The sequence below is a fragment of the Musa acuminata genome, chromosome BXJ1-10, assembly GCF_036884655.1.
Source record: "Musa acuminata AAA Group cultivar baxijiao chromosome BXJ1-10, Cavendish_Baxijiao_AAA, whole genome shotgun sequence".
NCBI lineage: Eukaryota > Viridiplantae > Streptophyta > Magnoliopsida > Zingiberales > Musaceae > Musa > Musa acuminata.
The window spans coordinates 30285047-30300414 of NC_088336.1; the positions used below are offsets into that span (position 1 = coordinate 30285047).

Below are 15368 nucleotides of genomic sequence, written 5' to 3' on the forward strand. Positions count from 1 at the left end.
CTGGAATTACTGCTACCAATTTCCTATCCGAGGAATTTATTCCTATTCTGCCCAAGCCGACAGTACCATTGTTTCGATTCCAGAGAGAATGCCTTCCAAGGAAGCAAGAGGACACAGCACACAGTGGGTCATAGCACCACCACATGCAGGTTTGTTCATGCTGCATCTCGAGATTTTTGTGTGATTAAGTTACAAGCTGTGACAACACTGGCAGTTTGGGGAAAGCTTTGTGGCTGTCCATATTGGTTATTAGGTAACAAAACGAGAGGCACCAAAAGGAACCAAAAAAAAAACCAACATTGAAAACGCAGCCAATACACAGAATTTATGCGGCTAATAAGTGAAACTAACAGCTCCATTCCTCTATTTACATTCCCTGGACAGCGGGGCACAGCAGCTAAGTTATATGCAGAGCATACACCTGCACATGAGAGCAGAAAGGATCAAATAACCAGCTAAAAGCTGCTACAATATTGATATTCCAATAATAATGCATCGGTTTGTTGGTTAACATACTAGTTTCACCCTGATAAAACATGGATACTAAATTAGGGTATCAATATGACCGGACAAGTTTACATGGGGGTATATGGCAACTCTCTTGAAAAAACAACAGAACTAATATGTCACAGATATAACAATAAAAGTAACAGATACACACAAACATATGCACACACACACACACACACAATGGACGGACAGACACAGAGACACGGACGCATGCACACAATGGACGGACACACGCATGTCCGGATGCACACAACACCAACACACACGGCATACGCACACAATTAATTAGAAATTAGAGCCATGATAGAAGTGTACGACACGATTGAACTGCAAATTGATATCCGATATAGACGTACTCCACCCAAGTTCTACCTAATGTGATACAACCATCATAATGATGCAGAAATGCATAAGGAAATATTATGTTTGAATAAACATATTGATCTACCTCTGGGAAGCAAATGTTGTCACCAACCCAGCTGTATCCGTCGGTAGAGAATGATCACTCTTCATCATCAGACTCTGCTGATGCCTTCTTCGGGTTCTTCTTCACAGAATGTGGAGAAATACCTGTAGTTGATTTGTATGTGTTATAACAAGAATCACATAACATAGTGTTCTAACAAGAATCACACAACATAGGTGTTGCTATACCACCACCGAACCCATAACACTAGTTCATTAATCTATAGTTCTTCCAGCAACAAAGAACATATTTAAAACCACTGAAGAATTTTAAACTTTGCACTGTGAATTATGGTAACATTATTTAAACAGACTAACACATGGACTGATGAGACAGCCCCTCAATTGCGGCTGTACCGTCCAAGATCCAGGTAATCAGACTTAAAAATTAACTTTTGGCTGGTCCTTAGCCAGCTGGGTAACAGTTAAGTAGCCTCTAATTTAATTATCCAGCCAAAAAGTATAGTGGGTTTTCTTTAACGACGGATGGTTTGTAAGTTACTCATGGACCAATCACTAAACAAAATCCACTCATCTGGTATGCCCTTCAGATCTGACACATTTTTCAATCAAAATGCAATAGAAAGAGGGAAAGAATCCAGAGAAAAACAATGCAAAAACATTAAAACAAGGAGATGACCCCCGGAGGAATGCTACCAATACAAAAAAGAAAAGAACGGGAAGATAAATTTTCCATTCTTCTCACCTTTTTCTCATCCTTTATTTTCCTTAAATCCATGAATACTTTGGCATAAAAAAATAAATATAATGGCCTCAGAAATAAACCATAAGGGCTAAAACAGAACCTCAATGGGTACTAAATTACCTGTATGTAAAGGTATAAAAAAATAATAGCAGCAGCATCACAACCATAGCATCTCAAAGTTTTAACAGAGCCAATTTAAGTGAACCAGCATTAATTACTCCCTTACAGAATATAATCAATTCACCAAGTAGCTCAAACAAGCTTCTATTATAAACATAAGCAACGTTAGGAATAAAAGCAAACACACAAAGAGGAAAATTCAGTATATCAGTCCAGTGCAGAACCATCAAGACTTGTCCAAAATATCATGCTTTTGAGATAGAAGCTTATTGCTTTGCAAGGCGCTTCATGAACATTAATTGATGCAAGCACTAAAGCCTTGAAACATGCATTTTCCTACAGCATTGAACAGAAAGAAATTATGGTGACAACTTAATTTACCAAAAAGATCTTTTCTTTTCTGATATCAACCAAAAGAATTCTCACGAGCAAAGATAGCAATAAATCCATCACCTTCCACAAAGTAGGCCGACGAAGGCCACCCGAGGATGTTCGTCAGCGACATGGTCTCCTCCTCCGTCAGCGGGTTCGCCAGCTTCCGCACCACCTCTAGCACTCCGACGGTTCGCCGCGGTGGAGGAACCCAGTAGGAGGAGCCGGGGATGAAGGGGAGCCAGTCCGGGGCCGACCTGCGGATGGAGATCGCGTGGATGGCGTCCTCGAGGCGGCGGAGGCCGAGGACGTCGATTTCGACCTCGTCCTCGACCTCGCCGGCGTCGTCCTCGGTGCCGACGTCCACCTCGACGATCCGCGCGTCGGAGCGGCCGCGAAGGGCCAGGAGGCGGGCGGAGAAGGGGAGGAGAGCGGATTCCGCGGCCACGAGGAGGCTATGGGAGCAGTAGGGAGATCGGATTAGGGCTCGAGAGAGGATTCGAGCCATCAAAGAGAGGATTGGGGGAATTGGATAAGAACATCAGCTGGGTTATCTTGTATTATATAACGCTGCTTGCACAAGCAGGATCTACGAGTGAAGCTTACGCGCAGGATTTTACAGTTGTCTTTGTTACGGAGTAGATATGTGGGTCCCTGTTGTTGCGGGTCCCAGCACGTGACTCAGACAGTCCTCCGAGGATTCAAATCGACGTCTGATATATAACACCTGACGCACAAATAGAATACACGCTTGAACCTTACGCGCAGGAGTGTTCCGTCGTCATTGTCACGAGCAGACATGTGGGGCCCTCATGTCGCGCGTCCTTACACTTGACCGGAGAAAATTTTCCGGGGTGATTAAAATCGACGTTGGGCTACATAACGCAACGCGCACATGCAGGATCTACGGCTGAAGCTTACGCGCAGAACTTCACCGGTGTCTTCGTCACCGAGTAGATATGTGGGGCCTGCACATAAAAGCGAGAAGGTTTTTCGGGGTCAATAAAACCGTCGATGTTGACTACTCTCTTTCTGTCTCTCTCTGCCTCGTTCCACTCAGCGAGCAATTGTCTTCCCGACGCCGACCTGGAATCGGGGAACGAACGTGCCGGTGGACGCCACGGTGGCCTCCTACATCCTCGAGTACAGCAGCAGAACCCTGGCCATGAACCGTGAGTGAGAGCATCTAAGTTTTCTAACCGCCAAGTGTTTGATAAAATTCCCGTGTCGGGGGCCGGCCTCTGTTTTGATTTCGATGGTAGTTTCTGTCGCTCATTTGTGCATCCATGCTCTCCATAGTATAGTTATGAGGTGGTTGAACGGCGGAAGAGTTAAAGCTTCCGCTTTCTGCATTTGTCATGATTAGTTCGACTTTACTTGTGTAGGTTTCCACAAGCTTCTCTTCCTTGATTGGCATAGTTCTAGCTGTAGCATCAGCACTGTAATCTTGCCATTCCTAGCTTCTACAGACAGACGTTGCAACTTGTTTTGCTTTATTTTTATCTTTAGGCTATGGGGTTAGGAGGAATAATAAGATATCATCTGAAAATATTGCATAATAGGATGAATTTTCTACTTTTGTCATATTCTTATCACCTAAAAATATCTTACTAATTAACAGCAAGAATGCCTCATTTAAGATGGAGTTGTTGAGAGATTGATGGAGTTCAGCATTTTTATTCTTTCGCTCACAATGCATATATCTTAATCTTATTCGGTGCATTCTTGCTGTTTCTTTTCTGGAAGCTTAGTATGTGATGGTTCTGATAAGTGGAGGACTGCCTTTTGCATTTGCCCTGCATTTGGAGAGGTCTTGTCGATTGAGATCCTTTGAGATGCAAAAGATTTACTTTGAGGTCTGTGATAGAATTTAAGATGAATTAGTAACATTATGTCTGAGATAACTTGCTCTTTGGGCAAGGGTTAAGTTTAGGGCTGGGGATAAGAATGAAGAGTATTAGTGCTTAATTGTCATGGTTTGTCATCGTCATGCTTCTCTTTTTTTTCAGACAATACAGCAAAAGTTGCAGGCTGAGTGGAAATCACCATGACTCCTAAGTCACTGAAAAGTGTTTGGAGTAGCTGAAGCACGAACACCTAGACATCTAGAAGGTGTGCCGTTTGGTTGCTGTAATATGATGAGGATTTCCACCATAAGAGTTACTGTCCAAATTAACCTACTTGATCTCCTCTCAGATAAGCCACTAGTTGGAATCAGATTCTAGCCAGTGCTCCTTATTATATCCAGCTTGACAGCTTGTGTGTGTGCTAATTCTTAGATCACACTTTCTACCACAGAGCTCTGTGAACTACTCTCAGAAAACCAATTACTTGGCATCAGATTCTAGCCAGAGCCCCTTGTACTCGGCTTGACATGTTCTCTGTGTGCTAATTTTAGATCACTAATATTTCGACCACAGTGGTTTGACGTGGTAAATTCTTTTACTGGAAGGAAAACATGCCTTTTGTTTGTGAAATTATTGCTCGAGCATAATCCGTGTCGCTATTATAGATTTACAATCTAGATTGTGCAACACCATATTGGTTTGCATGTTTCCTGTTCTTTATCACTGTTTGCAGATCTGGATTAAATCTGTATTATGTTTTGCCAAACTGATGATTTTTTTTGGTGGAACTTTGAACATATCAACCAAGATGTAGATTGGGTTAGCTCTGAAAGGAAAAGAGTTTGCTTTGAGGAGCTGAATTAACATGTCAATCAAGAGCTTTGGGATCCCTCCTGTTGACCAAAAGATCACAATTTTCATGTCCTGCATACTTGCTTGAAACTTGCATGACATAGAAGTGCAGTGCAGATCTTTGATTCAGCATCAAAGTTGATGTCATACATCCATGTCAAAAAAGTGATTGGCACAAAACAGCAACAACAATCTAGTCCAAGGATGGGAAGGCTGGAAAAAAGAGGAGACTGCTATGATTATTAACTAGAAAAAGTACTTATCCCTGTGGATTGCTGCATGGTAGAGAACAAACAAGAGAGTTAAAAACTCAGAGAACTTATAGGGCTCCTTGGGCTATCAAGATCTGCAATTGCTGCCTCAATCTTTTCCTTCACTTGAGCACTGCCCATTTCATCAGTCTGCAACACATAATAGTTCACTTCAGTCAGCTAAGCTCATAAAAGGCAACTCCAAGAACTCAGACATAAAACAAAAATTTGCTAGTTATTGGTGGATTTTGTAGACTATATGCAGCCAGGTAGATTACATAAATTCTGAACATTGCAATACTTGGAGGCCTTTTTTTTTATTATTTTCTGTCATGTCTCTTTTCAAAGATGGAGAAGAAAGAGATTGATATGAAATGAAAGGATCAGTAAAAGGATTCACTAGTAGACAACCGAGGCATGGAAGAAACCAAGATTCAACAAGTCCTGACATTGAATGATGCTGTCCACTTGTTCTCACCACAAATGAAAAAGAAAGCATCCATTTGTTGGACTTGTGACAAACAAATCCTTTTCAACCATGTGAAAGGTGTTTGTGTAGAAGCTAAGTCTTCCTTTTGGTAAAAATGACCTAGCACTTGTTCCTGCTGTGTGGCAGAAGAAAGATCCTAGAAGAAGAATCATGAGATAAATGAGCTGAACATGGTGGAGAGATTCATCTGCCACTAAAAACAGCTGAGTCATCTCCCATGTTTGAAAATAACATGGGGTATAAAGTTCAACATACCAAAGGAAAAGGGAAAAAGGCATGATTAAGCATGTCATGTATTTTGAATGGATACTGTGCTTCCAAAAGGATGGCAGGTGCAATTTCCAGAGTACCAACTTGATACAACTGTAGGTTGTCATGCAGAAGAACACTGACAAACCCTATAAAGTTTCACAGAATTGATGGTTGCATCCATGTGAAAGGCCACAGCAACCTGGGAGCTTCACAGGGCTTGGGTTCAACAGTTCCCATGAGTAACTCTCTCATGAACATGTACATAAATGCATTTAATATCTGAAAGGTCAATACGAGCATTCTCTCAGTATTCTTTGAGGTTTTGTCCGAATTGTTGCTTATTCGGACTGTCCATGTGTATACGTATGACCATGTCCATGTCCATGTATGCATGTTTGACTCACATAAAACAACTGATGGCACGCCAGAAACACACACAGAGAGAGAGAGAGAGAGAGAGAGAGAGAGCTAACTCGATGAACAGAGTGTGCAGCAGGCTGCCAGAAACATTGGTGACGTTGGCTGTGAGGACTTTGAGGTTGAGCGACTCGAAAACCTCGCACACCTTGATCATGGTGTCCCTCTTCTTGTTGCAGGTGATGCTCACGACCATGGTCTTCTCGCCCATTTCACTCACTCTGAGCTGCACGCCGCACCAAACAGAGCACACCAGTCACATGAGCCGTTTGATTGTCCGTATGTCCGTGAGAGAGAGAGAGAAAGAGAGAGATTACTTCCTGTACTTCGATGGGCGGCGAGCTTGGGGAACCCGCAGACGAGGAGCCCTGCGCGGTTCGCTTCTTCTTCCTCTGCATGAAGTATAGATCATCAAACTCGAGGTCACCGATCGACGACACCTTGTCCTCTTTGAGCGACTCGAGCTCAGAGATCTCCGCCAGCATCACCTTCTCTTGTTCTTGAAGCTGCTTGATGTAATCGATGGCGTCTTTTATGATCGACGCCTTATCCATCTGAACTCCCAGCAATCAGTCACTCCAATAGCAGGAACACTTGGACCGAAGACACAGACCTTGGTTACGTACCTTGGTGATGTTGGGGACGACACTTCGGAGCGCGTAAAGCTTTTCGTTCAGCTTCTTCCGCCGATTCCTCTCCATGGCAATGTTCTTGGCGGTGGTGGAGGACGTGGTGCCTTCGGGGGAACTCGAATCATAGTAGCCACCTGAAATGGCCTCCTCAAAGCCCCAACTGCATCAGAGAAAACCCACAGGAAACCTTGCTCACATCAGAAGAAAGAAAGATTCACCATTCATGCGGGCAACTGTTCGAGTCAGTCAAATTCATCTGGAAGAAGGAACAAGAGAAGCAGCAACACAAGCCATAAGGCTCTTATGCTGCCTGCTACTTATAATAAAGATGATGGATTCTCTCGCTGGATTCTGATATGTTGGGATGAATCCTCTCTCTATCTCGATCAAGAGAGTGAAACTAAACGCAGGAAAGAAGAGGAGATCAAGGCCCGGCGGCTTGCTTGATCAGGAAGGGAAGGGATTGGCAAGCCGGGAGCAGAAAGGGAGTCGAAAGTTGGTCAGCGAAGAACCTCTCCAGCTCCTCCGAGTCGATGAACCTCTTGGTTTCCCAGTAGAGGCTGTACTCCGCCTCCATGTCCTCCATTGATCGTAGCAGTGGTATCTGCCTCTGCCGCCGCCGCTGTTAGCTAGTTGGGGGGAGGGAGAGAGGAGCTTCGCAGGTTGCCCGGAGACCGGGAGCGAGAGTTCCATTATATAGAGCGAGGGAGGTCGAGGAAGAAGAGATCGAACGAAGAGGGGGGTGGTGTGCGCTCGCTGTATGGCGATGATGGAGTCCGATAACCCAAACAGATCCGATCCGAATGCGACCTAAAGTCTACGCACGTACCTTTGGACTATGTTGGATATGTAAGCCTATCGGATTGGATTCGGAACCGAATCTTATGAGACCGGATTTGGATATCACGTGGATCCAAGAAGATTGATATACCAAAATACGAGTCATAGATGCGATTTGATTGGTTGTGGTTGTTGAGACGAGGATGCAGTGGCACGACTTATTATTGGACCTCAAATCTACAGCGACAATTCGAGCTGTGATGAGTCGTTTATCCTAAAGTTGAGGTCGTCGGTGTCGGTGGTGCTCAGACAACTCTTTTATTATAGATTTATACTTATCAAGTCCGACAACTGCACAATAATTTCGAAATAAAAATATAAGCTAAGAATCAGAAGGTTTCACACCCAAAATATGATAAATATAATATTTTAATAAAAAAGAATAAGAATAGGTGAGAGAGAACATCAAAGGCTACTCATCGATCCATCAAGTTACTACCTATTTTTCGTATTAACAGTGATGCATACAGTAGGTCGATAATCTCAAGAGCGATTGTCGTATGGAGATCAAATTATAGTGACAACGAACTTTACTGTGTAGTCGTACATAAGTCGATGTCTATCTTTATAATCTAGTAGTGATACATGTGGAAGGCCGATAATCTCGATAATGAGTGATCGTTATGTAGAAGCAAAACATTTAAAAAATAAAATATTGATATCCAACATTAATGTGTAGGGTAGGCTCGAAAACCACAAACACCACTCAAATGAAATTATTGCAGGATATAAACGGATGCACACATCTATCTGAACCCACATGAACGTGAGCTTCGTAATGTTCTGAGTTCAAAACATTTTCAATTAATATGACTCTTTTGTTATCACATTCTCAAGGTTTGCTGCCGCACAGGTGACCACATAAAAGAAGAAGAAGAAGAAAATATGATAAAGCAGCAGCAGTTTAATCATGTAGCTTCCATAACTCCACGAAGATTTGCACCATCTTCTTGCTCGAGGACGCTGACCGTCGGTGAACAAACATGCCGTGGCTGAGGAGTCAGCACGGCCTGATCCACGGATCGATGTCAGGAGTCTTCTATCGTCTGAGCTAGATGCCGAGGTCGATCGAGCCCTCGTGACGGAGTGTTGATCAGTGTTCCTCGGTCCTGGTGCTGGTTGATAGCTCATCGTGGGGACGTCGGTCGACGACTTCGAAGGTTGAGACGCTCGCGGGTCATGGGTGGCTGCTTTCCTACAAAAATGATCTTTGTCGGGTGATTCCCGACTTTGGCCCCTCCGACGAGCAAGTCAGTGGAGTGTTCAATTATTTTTTGCCCCCTGGCCCGAATGTCGGCCCGAGGTCTTTATACTGCTGTACGAGGGTCGGTCGTACGTGGGTTGACATGGTGGACGTATCAAATAGCGCTTTGATATGGATTCTGACTTAGCGTGTGTGGGTATTCCCCTTGTCGATTCTCGGGTTGGCGTGGTGGACGTACAAAATAGTGCCTCGGTACGGATTCTGACTTGGCGTGTGGGGGCGGCACCATTCCGCGATTACCAGGATGAGACGTGCCAAGCAGCGCCTTGGTACTGTACGAGGGTCGGTTGTACGTGGGTTGGCGTGGTGGACGTACCAAACAGTGCCTCGGTATGGATTCTGACATGGCATGTCTTTGGACCCAAAATATACCTTATCACTTCCCTCCTCCCCCCCCCCCAATCAAGACGTGCCGTGGGGTCTCTGAGGGAGCGAGAGGCATGCCTGGACCTGGACCTATGGGTCGAGTCGCTGGACTCGGGCTCAGGTTTTGGTGCCGATAGGTCGCAAGTCGGGAACTGATCTGGAGCCACCCGGGCAGGAGCTGTACTTGTGGGCCGAGTGGCTGAACTCGAGCTCAGGTTTTGGGGCCAATGGGTCATAAGTCGGGAACCAATCTGGAGCGACCCGGGCAGGAGCTGGACTTGTGGGCCGAGTGGCTGAACTCGGGCTCAGGTTTTGGGGCCAATGGGTCACAAGTCGGGAACCGATTTGGAGCGACCCGAGCAGGAGCTGAACCCGTGGGGCGAGTGACTAAACTTGGGCTCAGGTTTTGGTGCCGACGGGTCACAAGTCGGGAACTGATCCGGAGTGACCCGGGCAGGAGATGAACCTGTGGGCCGAGTGGCTAAGCTCGGGCTTAGGTTTTGGTGCCGACGGGTCGTAATTCGGGAACTGATCCGGAGTGACCCGGGTTGGAGCTGGACCTGTGGGCCGAGTGGCTAACCTCGGGCTTAGGTTTTGGTGTCGACGGGTCGCAAGTCGGGAACTGATCCGGAGCGACCCGAGCAGGAGCTGAACCTGTGGGCCGAGTGGCTAAGCTCGTGCTCAGGTTTTCGTGCCGATGGGGCGCAAGTCGGGAACCAATCTGGATCGACCTAGGCAGGAGCTGAACCTATGGGCCGAGTGGCTGAACTCGGGCTCAGGTTTTGGGGGCCGATGGGTTTCAAGTCAGGAATTGATCCGGAGCGACCCGGGTAGGAGCTGAACCTATGGGCCGAGTGGCTAAGCTTTGGCTCAGGTTTTGGTTCCGACAGGTCGCAAGTCAGGAACTGATCTGGAGCAACCCGAGCAGGAGTTGGACCGGCGAGTCGCAAGTCGAGAGTCCGATCTGGAGCGACTCGGGAAAAGACTGGGTCAACGAGTCGCAAGTCAAGGGTCCGATCTGGAGCGACTCGGGCAAAGACTGGGCCGGTGAGTCACAAGTCGGGGGTCCGACCTGGAGCGACTCGGGCGAAGATTGGGACGACGAGTTGTAAGTCGAGGTCTGATCTAGAGTGACTCGGGCAAAGACTGGGTCGGTGAGTCGCAAGTTGGGGGTCTGACCTGGAGCGACTCGGGCGAAGACTAGGCCGGCGAGTCGCAAGTCGAGTCACAAGTTGGGGGTTCGACTTGGAGCAACTTGGGCAAAGACTGGGCCGGCGAGTCGCAAGTTGGGGATCCGATCTAGAGCGGCTCGGGCAAAGACTAGGCCGACGAGTCGGGGGTCCGATCTGGAGCGACTCGAGCAAAGACTGGATTTGTGAGTCACAAGTCGGGGGTCCAATCTGGAGCAACTCGGGCACATATTGGGTCGGCAAGTCACAAGTTGGGAGTCCGATCTGGAGCGACTCGGTCCTCGAGGGGCGACATCATGGTAGGATGATAATGGCTAGTCGCTGGTCAGGGGACCAAGCTGTGTGGCTCGAGAGGAGACTGGTCCCGTTGGTTGAGTATCTGATCTCGGGCTTAGGTCTGCCGACGGGAGACCCTTTGTCACGAGCGGTGCCATCGCGCCACATAGCGTGCTGGCTGGGGTGACACAGCTTTTGACTCGGGCCGATCGGGCCTCCTGCGAGCTTGCGATGGGGGTGCCGGAGCCGCTCCTCGGGCTTGCTCCATCCTCGGCCTCTTGTTGTCCTCGCGCCTCCCTACCATTAGGGCTTCGCGACGATGTACTGATTAGTGTGTTGGAGCAACTCGGGGATGGTCGTGGGTGGCTTCTCGATGAGTAACCAAAAGAACCTTGAGGGCCTCAAACACATCATGAATGCCTGCATGGTTATAGAAGGGTGAGCGTCCGAGAATCCCCGGATTTTCGTGTCAAAGCACACCACAAATTGGGAGAGCGATTCACCCTCGTGTTGAGATAACGCCAGTAGGGTGGCGATGGAAGGCTTGAGTCGCACGTTGGCAAGGAAGCTTTGCTCGAATTCCCTTGCGAGCTGGTCGAAAGATGAGACTGAGAGCAGGTGTAGCCGGCTGAACCATGTTCGTTCCGATCCTCTGAAGGTGGTCGAGAATGCCCGACACATCAAGGCGTCAGAGGTGCCGTAGAGGGCCATCTGAGCCCAAAACGTCGTGACATGCTATGTGGGGTTGGACCTACCATTATACGTCTCCAATGTCAGCAGCCTGAAGTTGAGGGGTACAGACTTGTCCTGTATTTCCTGAGTAAAAGGGGATCCGCTCAAGCCACCTTCGTCGGACTCGCTCCGTGATTTCTAGAACTCGCGCTGGAACTCGTCCAAGCGTTGGTTGACCCGGGGACAACTAGACCCTAAACGAGTCGTCCGCCGAGTCAGTCGATATGGTGTCAGGCTCGGAGCGAGGCGGTGTGATTCAGCAGGGTGCAAGTATGCTCTGCTCGGGCGGATCTCTAGGGTTCGTCGTTTGCTCTCGGGCTTCTCCCGTCCTAACTTGCTCCCTGCTCGGCCTTTGCTAGGTCGGGTCAGTCGGGGGAGTTGCTAGCTGCACGATCTGGGGAATGAGTGGAACGAGCGTTTGCATCATCTCTGCCATTGCTTGCACTTGCTTGGTTAGGCTGAGGAACGCCTCGGGTGACATGGCCAAGGGTCTTGTGGTAAGTCCGGGGGGTGACAACCCTGAGTCGTTGAACAGGCACCAATAGCGATCCGACATCGAGGCCGGGATCCCCCCGTCTCTGAGGACGGGGAGGATTGATCTCCGGGCTCGACAGAGGGGAGACCGGTCTATGGTTCTCCCTCGAGGAGAGCTCCTGCAAGATGCTCCTGCGACATGGCCCTCCTTCTAGTGCCAAAATGTTGGTGAACACACGTACCGTGGCTAGTGAGTCAGCACGGCTTGGTCCACGGATCGATGTCGGGAGTCTTCTATCTGCTGAGCTGGATGCCGAGGTCGACCGGGCCCTCACGACAGGGTGTTGATTAGCGTTCCTCGGTCCGGGTGTTGGTTGATGGCTCGCCGTGGGGATGTCGGTCGACGACTTCGGAGGTTGGGATGCTCGTGGGTCATGGATGGTTGCTTTCCTGCAAAAATGACCTTCGTCAGGTGATTCTCGACTTTGGCTCCTCCGACGAGCAAGTCAGTGGAGTGTTTAATTATTTTTTGCCCCTGTATGTTGGCCCGAGGTCTTTATGCTGTTGTACAAAGGTCGGTCGTACACGGATTGACATGGTGGACATATCAAATAATGCCTCGGTATGGATTTTGACTTGAGGGTATTCCCCTTGCTAGCGTGGTGGACATAAAAACAGTGCCTCGGTATGGATTCTGACTTGACGTGTGGGGGCAGCGCCATCCTGGGATTACCGGGACGAGACGTGTCGAACAGTGCCTTAGTACAGTACGAGGGTCGGTCATATGCTGATTGACGTGATGGACATACCAAACAACACCTCGGTATGGATTCTGATTTTGCGTCGGTGTCTTTAGACCCAAAATATACTTTATCGCTGAGCATTCCTTTTCTCCCTGCAGTATCTTTCAGGTTGTCTTGTTCCATAAGCCTCCATAAAGCTTGCTTCTTATAGTGATGCAGTTCTAAGCTCAGAAGTTGATGTGTTCTCCAGTTAAATGCCATGATCTGTCCCTCTTTCTGTCGAGAATAATGAACTTTAGCCGGCTGGAACTTTAACCAAGATTCATGTCAATCCATTCCCAGTAAATTAATCCTTGCCGAAATCTGTACGAATCGATCTTTTCTGGTAGCAGAAAGCGATCAGTATGAAACTGTTTTTGTGTGTGGTTGACATGACAAATGCTTTTGAAGTCTCTCATGGCTCCACCACAAGAATAAGGCAAAGGCAAAGTCTCCATGAGGTGTGACCACCTCTCTCCCACCTGGCAAGCTTTATCCGGATGAACCTCCACTGTCCTGCTCCATTCCTCGTTCTAGAATTCAAAGCATTCGCTCAGATACACACTTCACTTTCTGCAGGTCAGTTCTCTGGTTTGAATAGTCATCCCATCATGTGTTTTTTATGTGGATTGTTGCGGTCTCCGGTCTTCGCCACCGGCCATTATTTAACACGACTCATCGATGCCAGTCAAAGCCTATCAATTCTGGACAGAGAGCACCCACATATTGTATGGTTATGCAGAGCTGATGTTGGAAACCACGGATTAACGATGGTCCAGCTTCTCCTCGCAGCATCATTCCTCCTGCCACCCCCGGTGGTCACAGCCCCTACCCTGCAGGGACGTGAGAAGAAATGTGAACAGTTCCATGAGTGGGCACCGATCGATGCTGAACTCCACCCCCCCTGCTTCCTCGGTCTTCTCTTCGCGTTCATACTTGGCGATTGTTCTGCAGACGTCAAACACATCTAATAACCATGATGTCATGTCTCTGCGCGTAAGACAGGAGGAGGATCTGAGGTGGATCGACTGCGAGTTCGACGCTCAACATGCATTACACATGACAGATTCTGGTAAACGATGTGTGGATGAAGTTGGATGCGTGCTGGTTTCTTCCTGTCATAATAAACAAGATTGCTCTGTCGATTGATATCTACTGCGGATGTAATGGTTCTTCGAGGCGAAAATTCTGCAGATGCTCTGTTACGAAACTGTCGTGTTCGACCATTTCACAAACATGTTGTGGGCTCTGCAGGGGGCGCATCAGGTTATGTTGACTTCCATTGACTCAAGTTGTTTATGCTCTTCCCCCCCACGTGAGGCACGGCGAACACATGAAAGTCCGCGCTCTGATGCGGTGCTGCATCGGACTGAGGGTGTAGCCAAATCATTCGGCTTCTTTGATTTGGGAAGGCACCGCAGGCGAGAGAGCGCCAGTTCGTCTCATCTGGATTGCTGCATGCAGTACGTAACGCACGATCCGGCCGTCTCAGTTTTCAACGCGGTATTCCTTCATATTTTGCACGCGATGCGCGGAGGGATTACGGATTCTTTTTGTTTTTGTGGCTTGTGGAGTCCCAGTCTACTCCGGACATTTCGTCGAACACTTGTCGAGTTTTAACATGGATGAAGATTAAGCATGGAGTTCTCGGTAGAGTCCTGACCTCAGTTTCGGAATCGAACCCCTATCTTTTAAGAACCAAAACCGACTGATTCGCATGGGGCTGATTTCGATCTCAATTTCATTTTTATATTTAATTTTAAATTAAAAATAATTTAAAACAATAAAAATCATAATTTTATTTATTTATTTTTATCTAATGTCACTTTCAAAAGTGGATATATCTTCTTAATACATGTAACGATCTAATGATTAAAAAATTAATATAATTATCAATCGTTATTAATTCAAGATGTCTCGATCATTCCATTCGAACAAGAATTTGTTATCTTTATTTTAGTTTAATCGTTGATCGAAAGAAATAAATTTATTTTTCATTTTTTTTTATATTTTTTAATTATTAAAAAAAAAATCAAATATCCCTTCGTACGGCTGATGAGAGGCTCCGAGCGGGTCCCGGTCGGCTGGACGAGTGGGACCCGCGGTCTTGTGAGAGCAAACTCGAACCTTCTCGTGGCTCCTTCCCTTGGCTTGGCATCGAGTTCGTCTGCCGCGTGGGATCGACGCACCGTCGAAGCGGAAGGCGAGGAGCGATGTGCTTGGTGTTCGTGTGCGACGAGGAGGAGCGGGTGTTGGGGACCCACCAGGCGCCGGGGAGCTGCCCCTTCTGCGGCGGCGTGGTCATGGCCACGGACGTGGAGAGCGCCTGGCGGTTCTGCTTCCTCCCCCTCTACTTCCACACCAAGAGGCGGTTCTACTGCACCCTCTGCACGCGCCGCTTGGTCGCTTACCCTTAGGCGCACTCCCATCGTCTCCACTTCTTTGTTCTCTGTATCTACCCTTCTGATCCGTGCTTGTACGACGCTCCTACATGCTGCTAATAACGTTCAACTTCTATGGTGATCTGTAC

The 15368-nt window shown here is 47.5% G+C and overlaps 3 protein-coding genes and 1 long non-coding RNA gene across 5 annotated transcripts; 2 read left to right on the plus strand and 2 right to left on the minus strand.

Annotated features, from left to right (window-relative positions):
* Nucleotides 1–150: 150 nt before the first annotated feature.
* LOC103969043 (uncharacterized) lies at nt 151–2716 on the minus strand. The gene is made up of 3 exons (XM_009382454.3): nt 2255–2716; nt 959–1080; nt 151–421 (listed from the first exon to the last, which is right to left on the minus strand). The coding sequence occupies exons 1-2, from the start codon at nt 2679–2681 to the stop codon at nt 1013–1015; spliced, it is 495 nt and encodes a 164-aa protein (XP_009380729.2). The 5' UTR covers nt 2682–2716; the 3' UTR covers nt 151–421; nt 959–1012.
* Nucleotides 2717–3160: 444 nt separating this feature from the next.
* On the plus strand, nt 3161–4618 carry LOC108951500 (uncharacterized). Its single transcript, XR_001975932.2, has 2 exons — nt 3161–3345; nt 4183–4618. It is a non-coding gene; the product is annotated as an uncharacterized LOC108951500 (long non-coding RNA).
* Nucleotides 4619–4926: 308 nt separating this feature from the next.
* Nucleotides 4927–7589, minus strand: LOC103969045 (transcription factor bHLH35). Of its 2 annotated transcripts, XM_065087925.1 has the most exons (6): nt 7427–7589; nt 6909–7074; nt 6600–6836; nt 6339–6508; nt 6110; nt 4927–5273 (listed from the first exon to the last, which is right to left on the minus strand). In XM_065087925.1, the coding sequence occupies exons 1-6, from the start codon at nt 7498–7500 to the stop codon at nt 5175–5177; spliced, it is 747 nt and encodes a 248-aa protein (XP_064943997.1). In that variant the 5' UTR covers nt 7501–7589; the 3' UTR covers nt 4927–5174. The 2 variants fall into 2 exon arrangements, with proteins under 2 accessions (XP_064943997.1, XP_064943996.1); XM_065087924.1 differs by lacking the exon at nt 6110 and having other exon boundaries at nt 7427–7588.
* A 7389-nt stretch (nt 7590–14978) lies between these two features.
* LOC103969046 (uncharacterized) lies at nt 14979–15367 on the plus strand. Its single transcript, XM_009382456.3, has one exon. The coding sequence runs from the start codon at nt 15052–15054 to the stop codon at nt 15253–15255; it is 204 nt and encodes a 67-aa protein (XP_009380731.1). The 5' UTR covers nt 14979–15051; the 3' UTR covers nt 15256–15367.
* The last annotated feature ends 1 nt before the right edge of the window (nt 15368 follows it).

Excerpts from the sequence above, each read along its gene's own strand:
- LOC103969043 (XM_009382454.3), bottom strand. The coding sequence starts at position 2,681 with ATGGCTCGAATCCTCTCTCGAGCCCTAATCCGATCTCCCTACTGCTCC. Across the intron at positions 1,081-2,254 it reads GTCGGCCTACTTTGTGGAAG|GTATTTCTCCACATTCTGTG; the intron begins GTGATGGATTTA and ends AATCAACTACAG.
- LOC103969045 (XM_065087925.1), bottom strand. The coding sequence starts at position 7,500 with ATGGAGGACATGGAGGCGGAGTACAGCCTCTACTGGGAAACCAAGAGG. Across the intron at positions 7,075-7,426 it reads GACTCGGAGGAGCTGGAGAG|TTGGGGCTTTGAGGAGGCCA; the intron begins GTTCTTCGCTGA and ends TCTCTGATGCAG. Across the intron at positions 6,837-6,908 it reads TCGTCCCCAACATCACCAAG|ATGGATAAGGCGTCGATCAT; the intron begins GTACGTAACCAA and ends CTGGGAGTTCAG.
- LOC103969046 (XM_009382456.3), top strand. The coding sequence starts at position 15,052 with ATGTGCTTGGTGTTCGTGTGCGACGAGGAGGAGCGGGTGTTGGGGACC.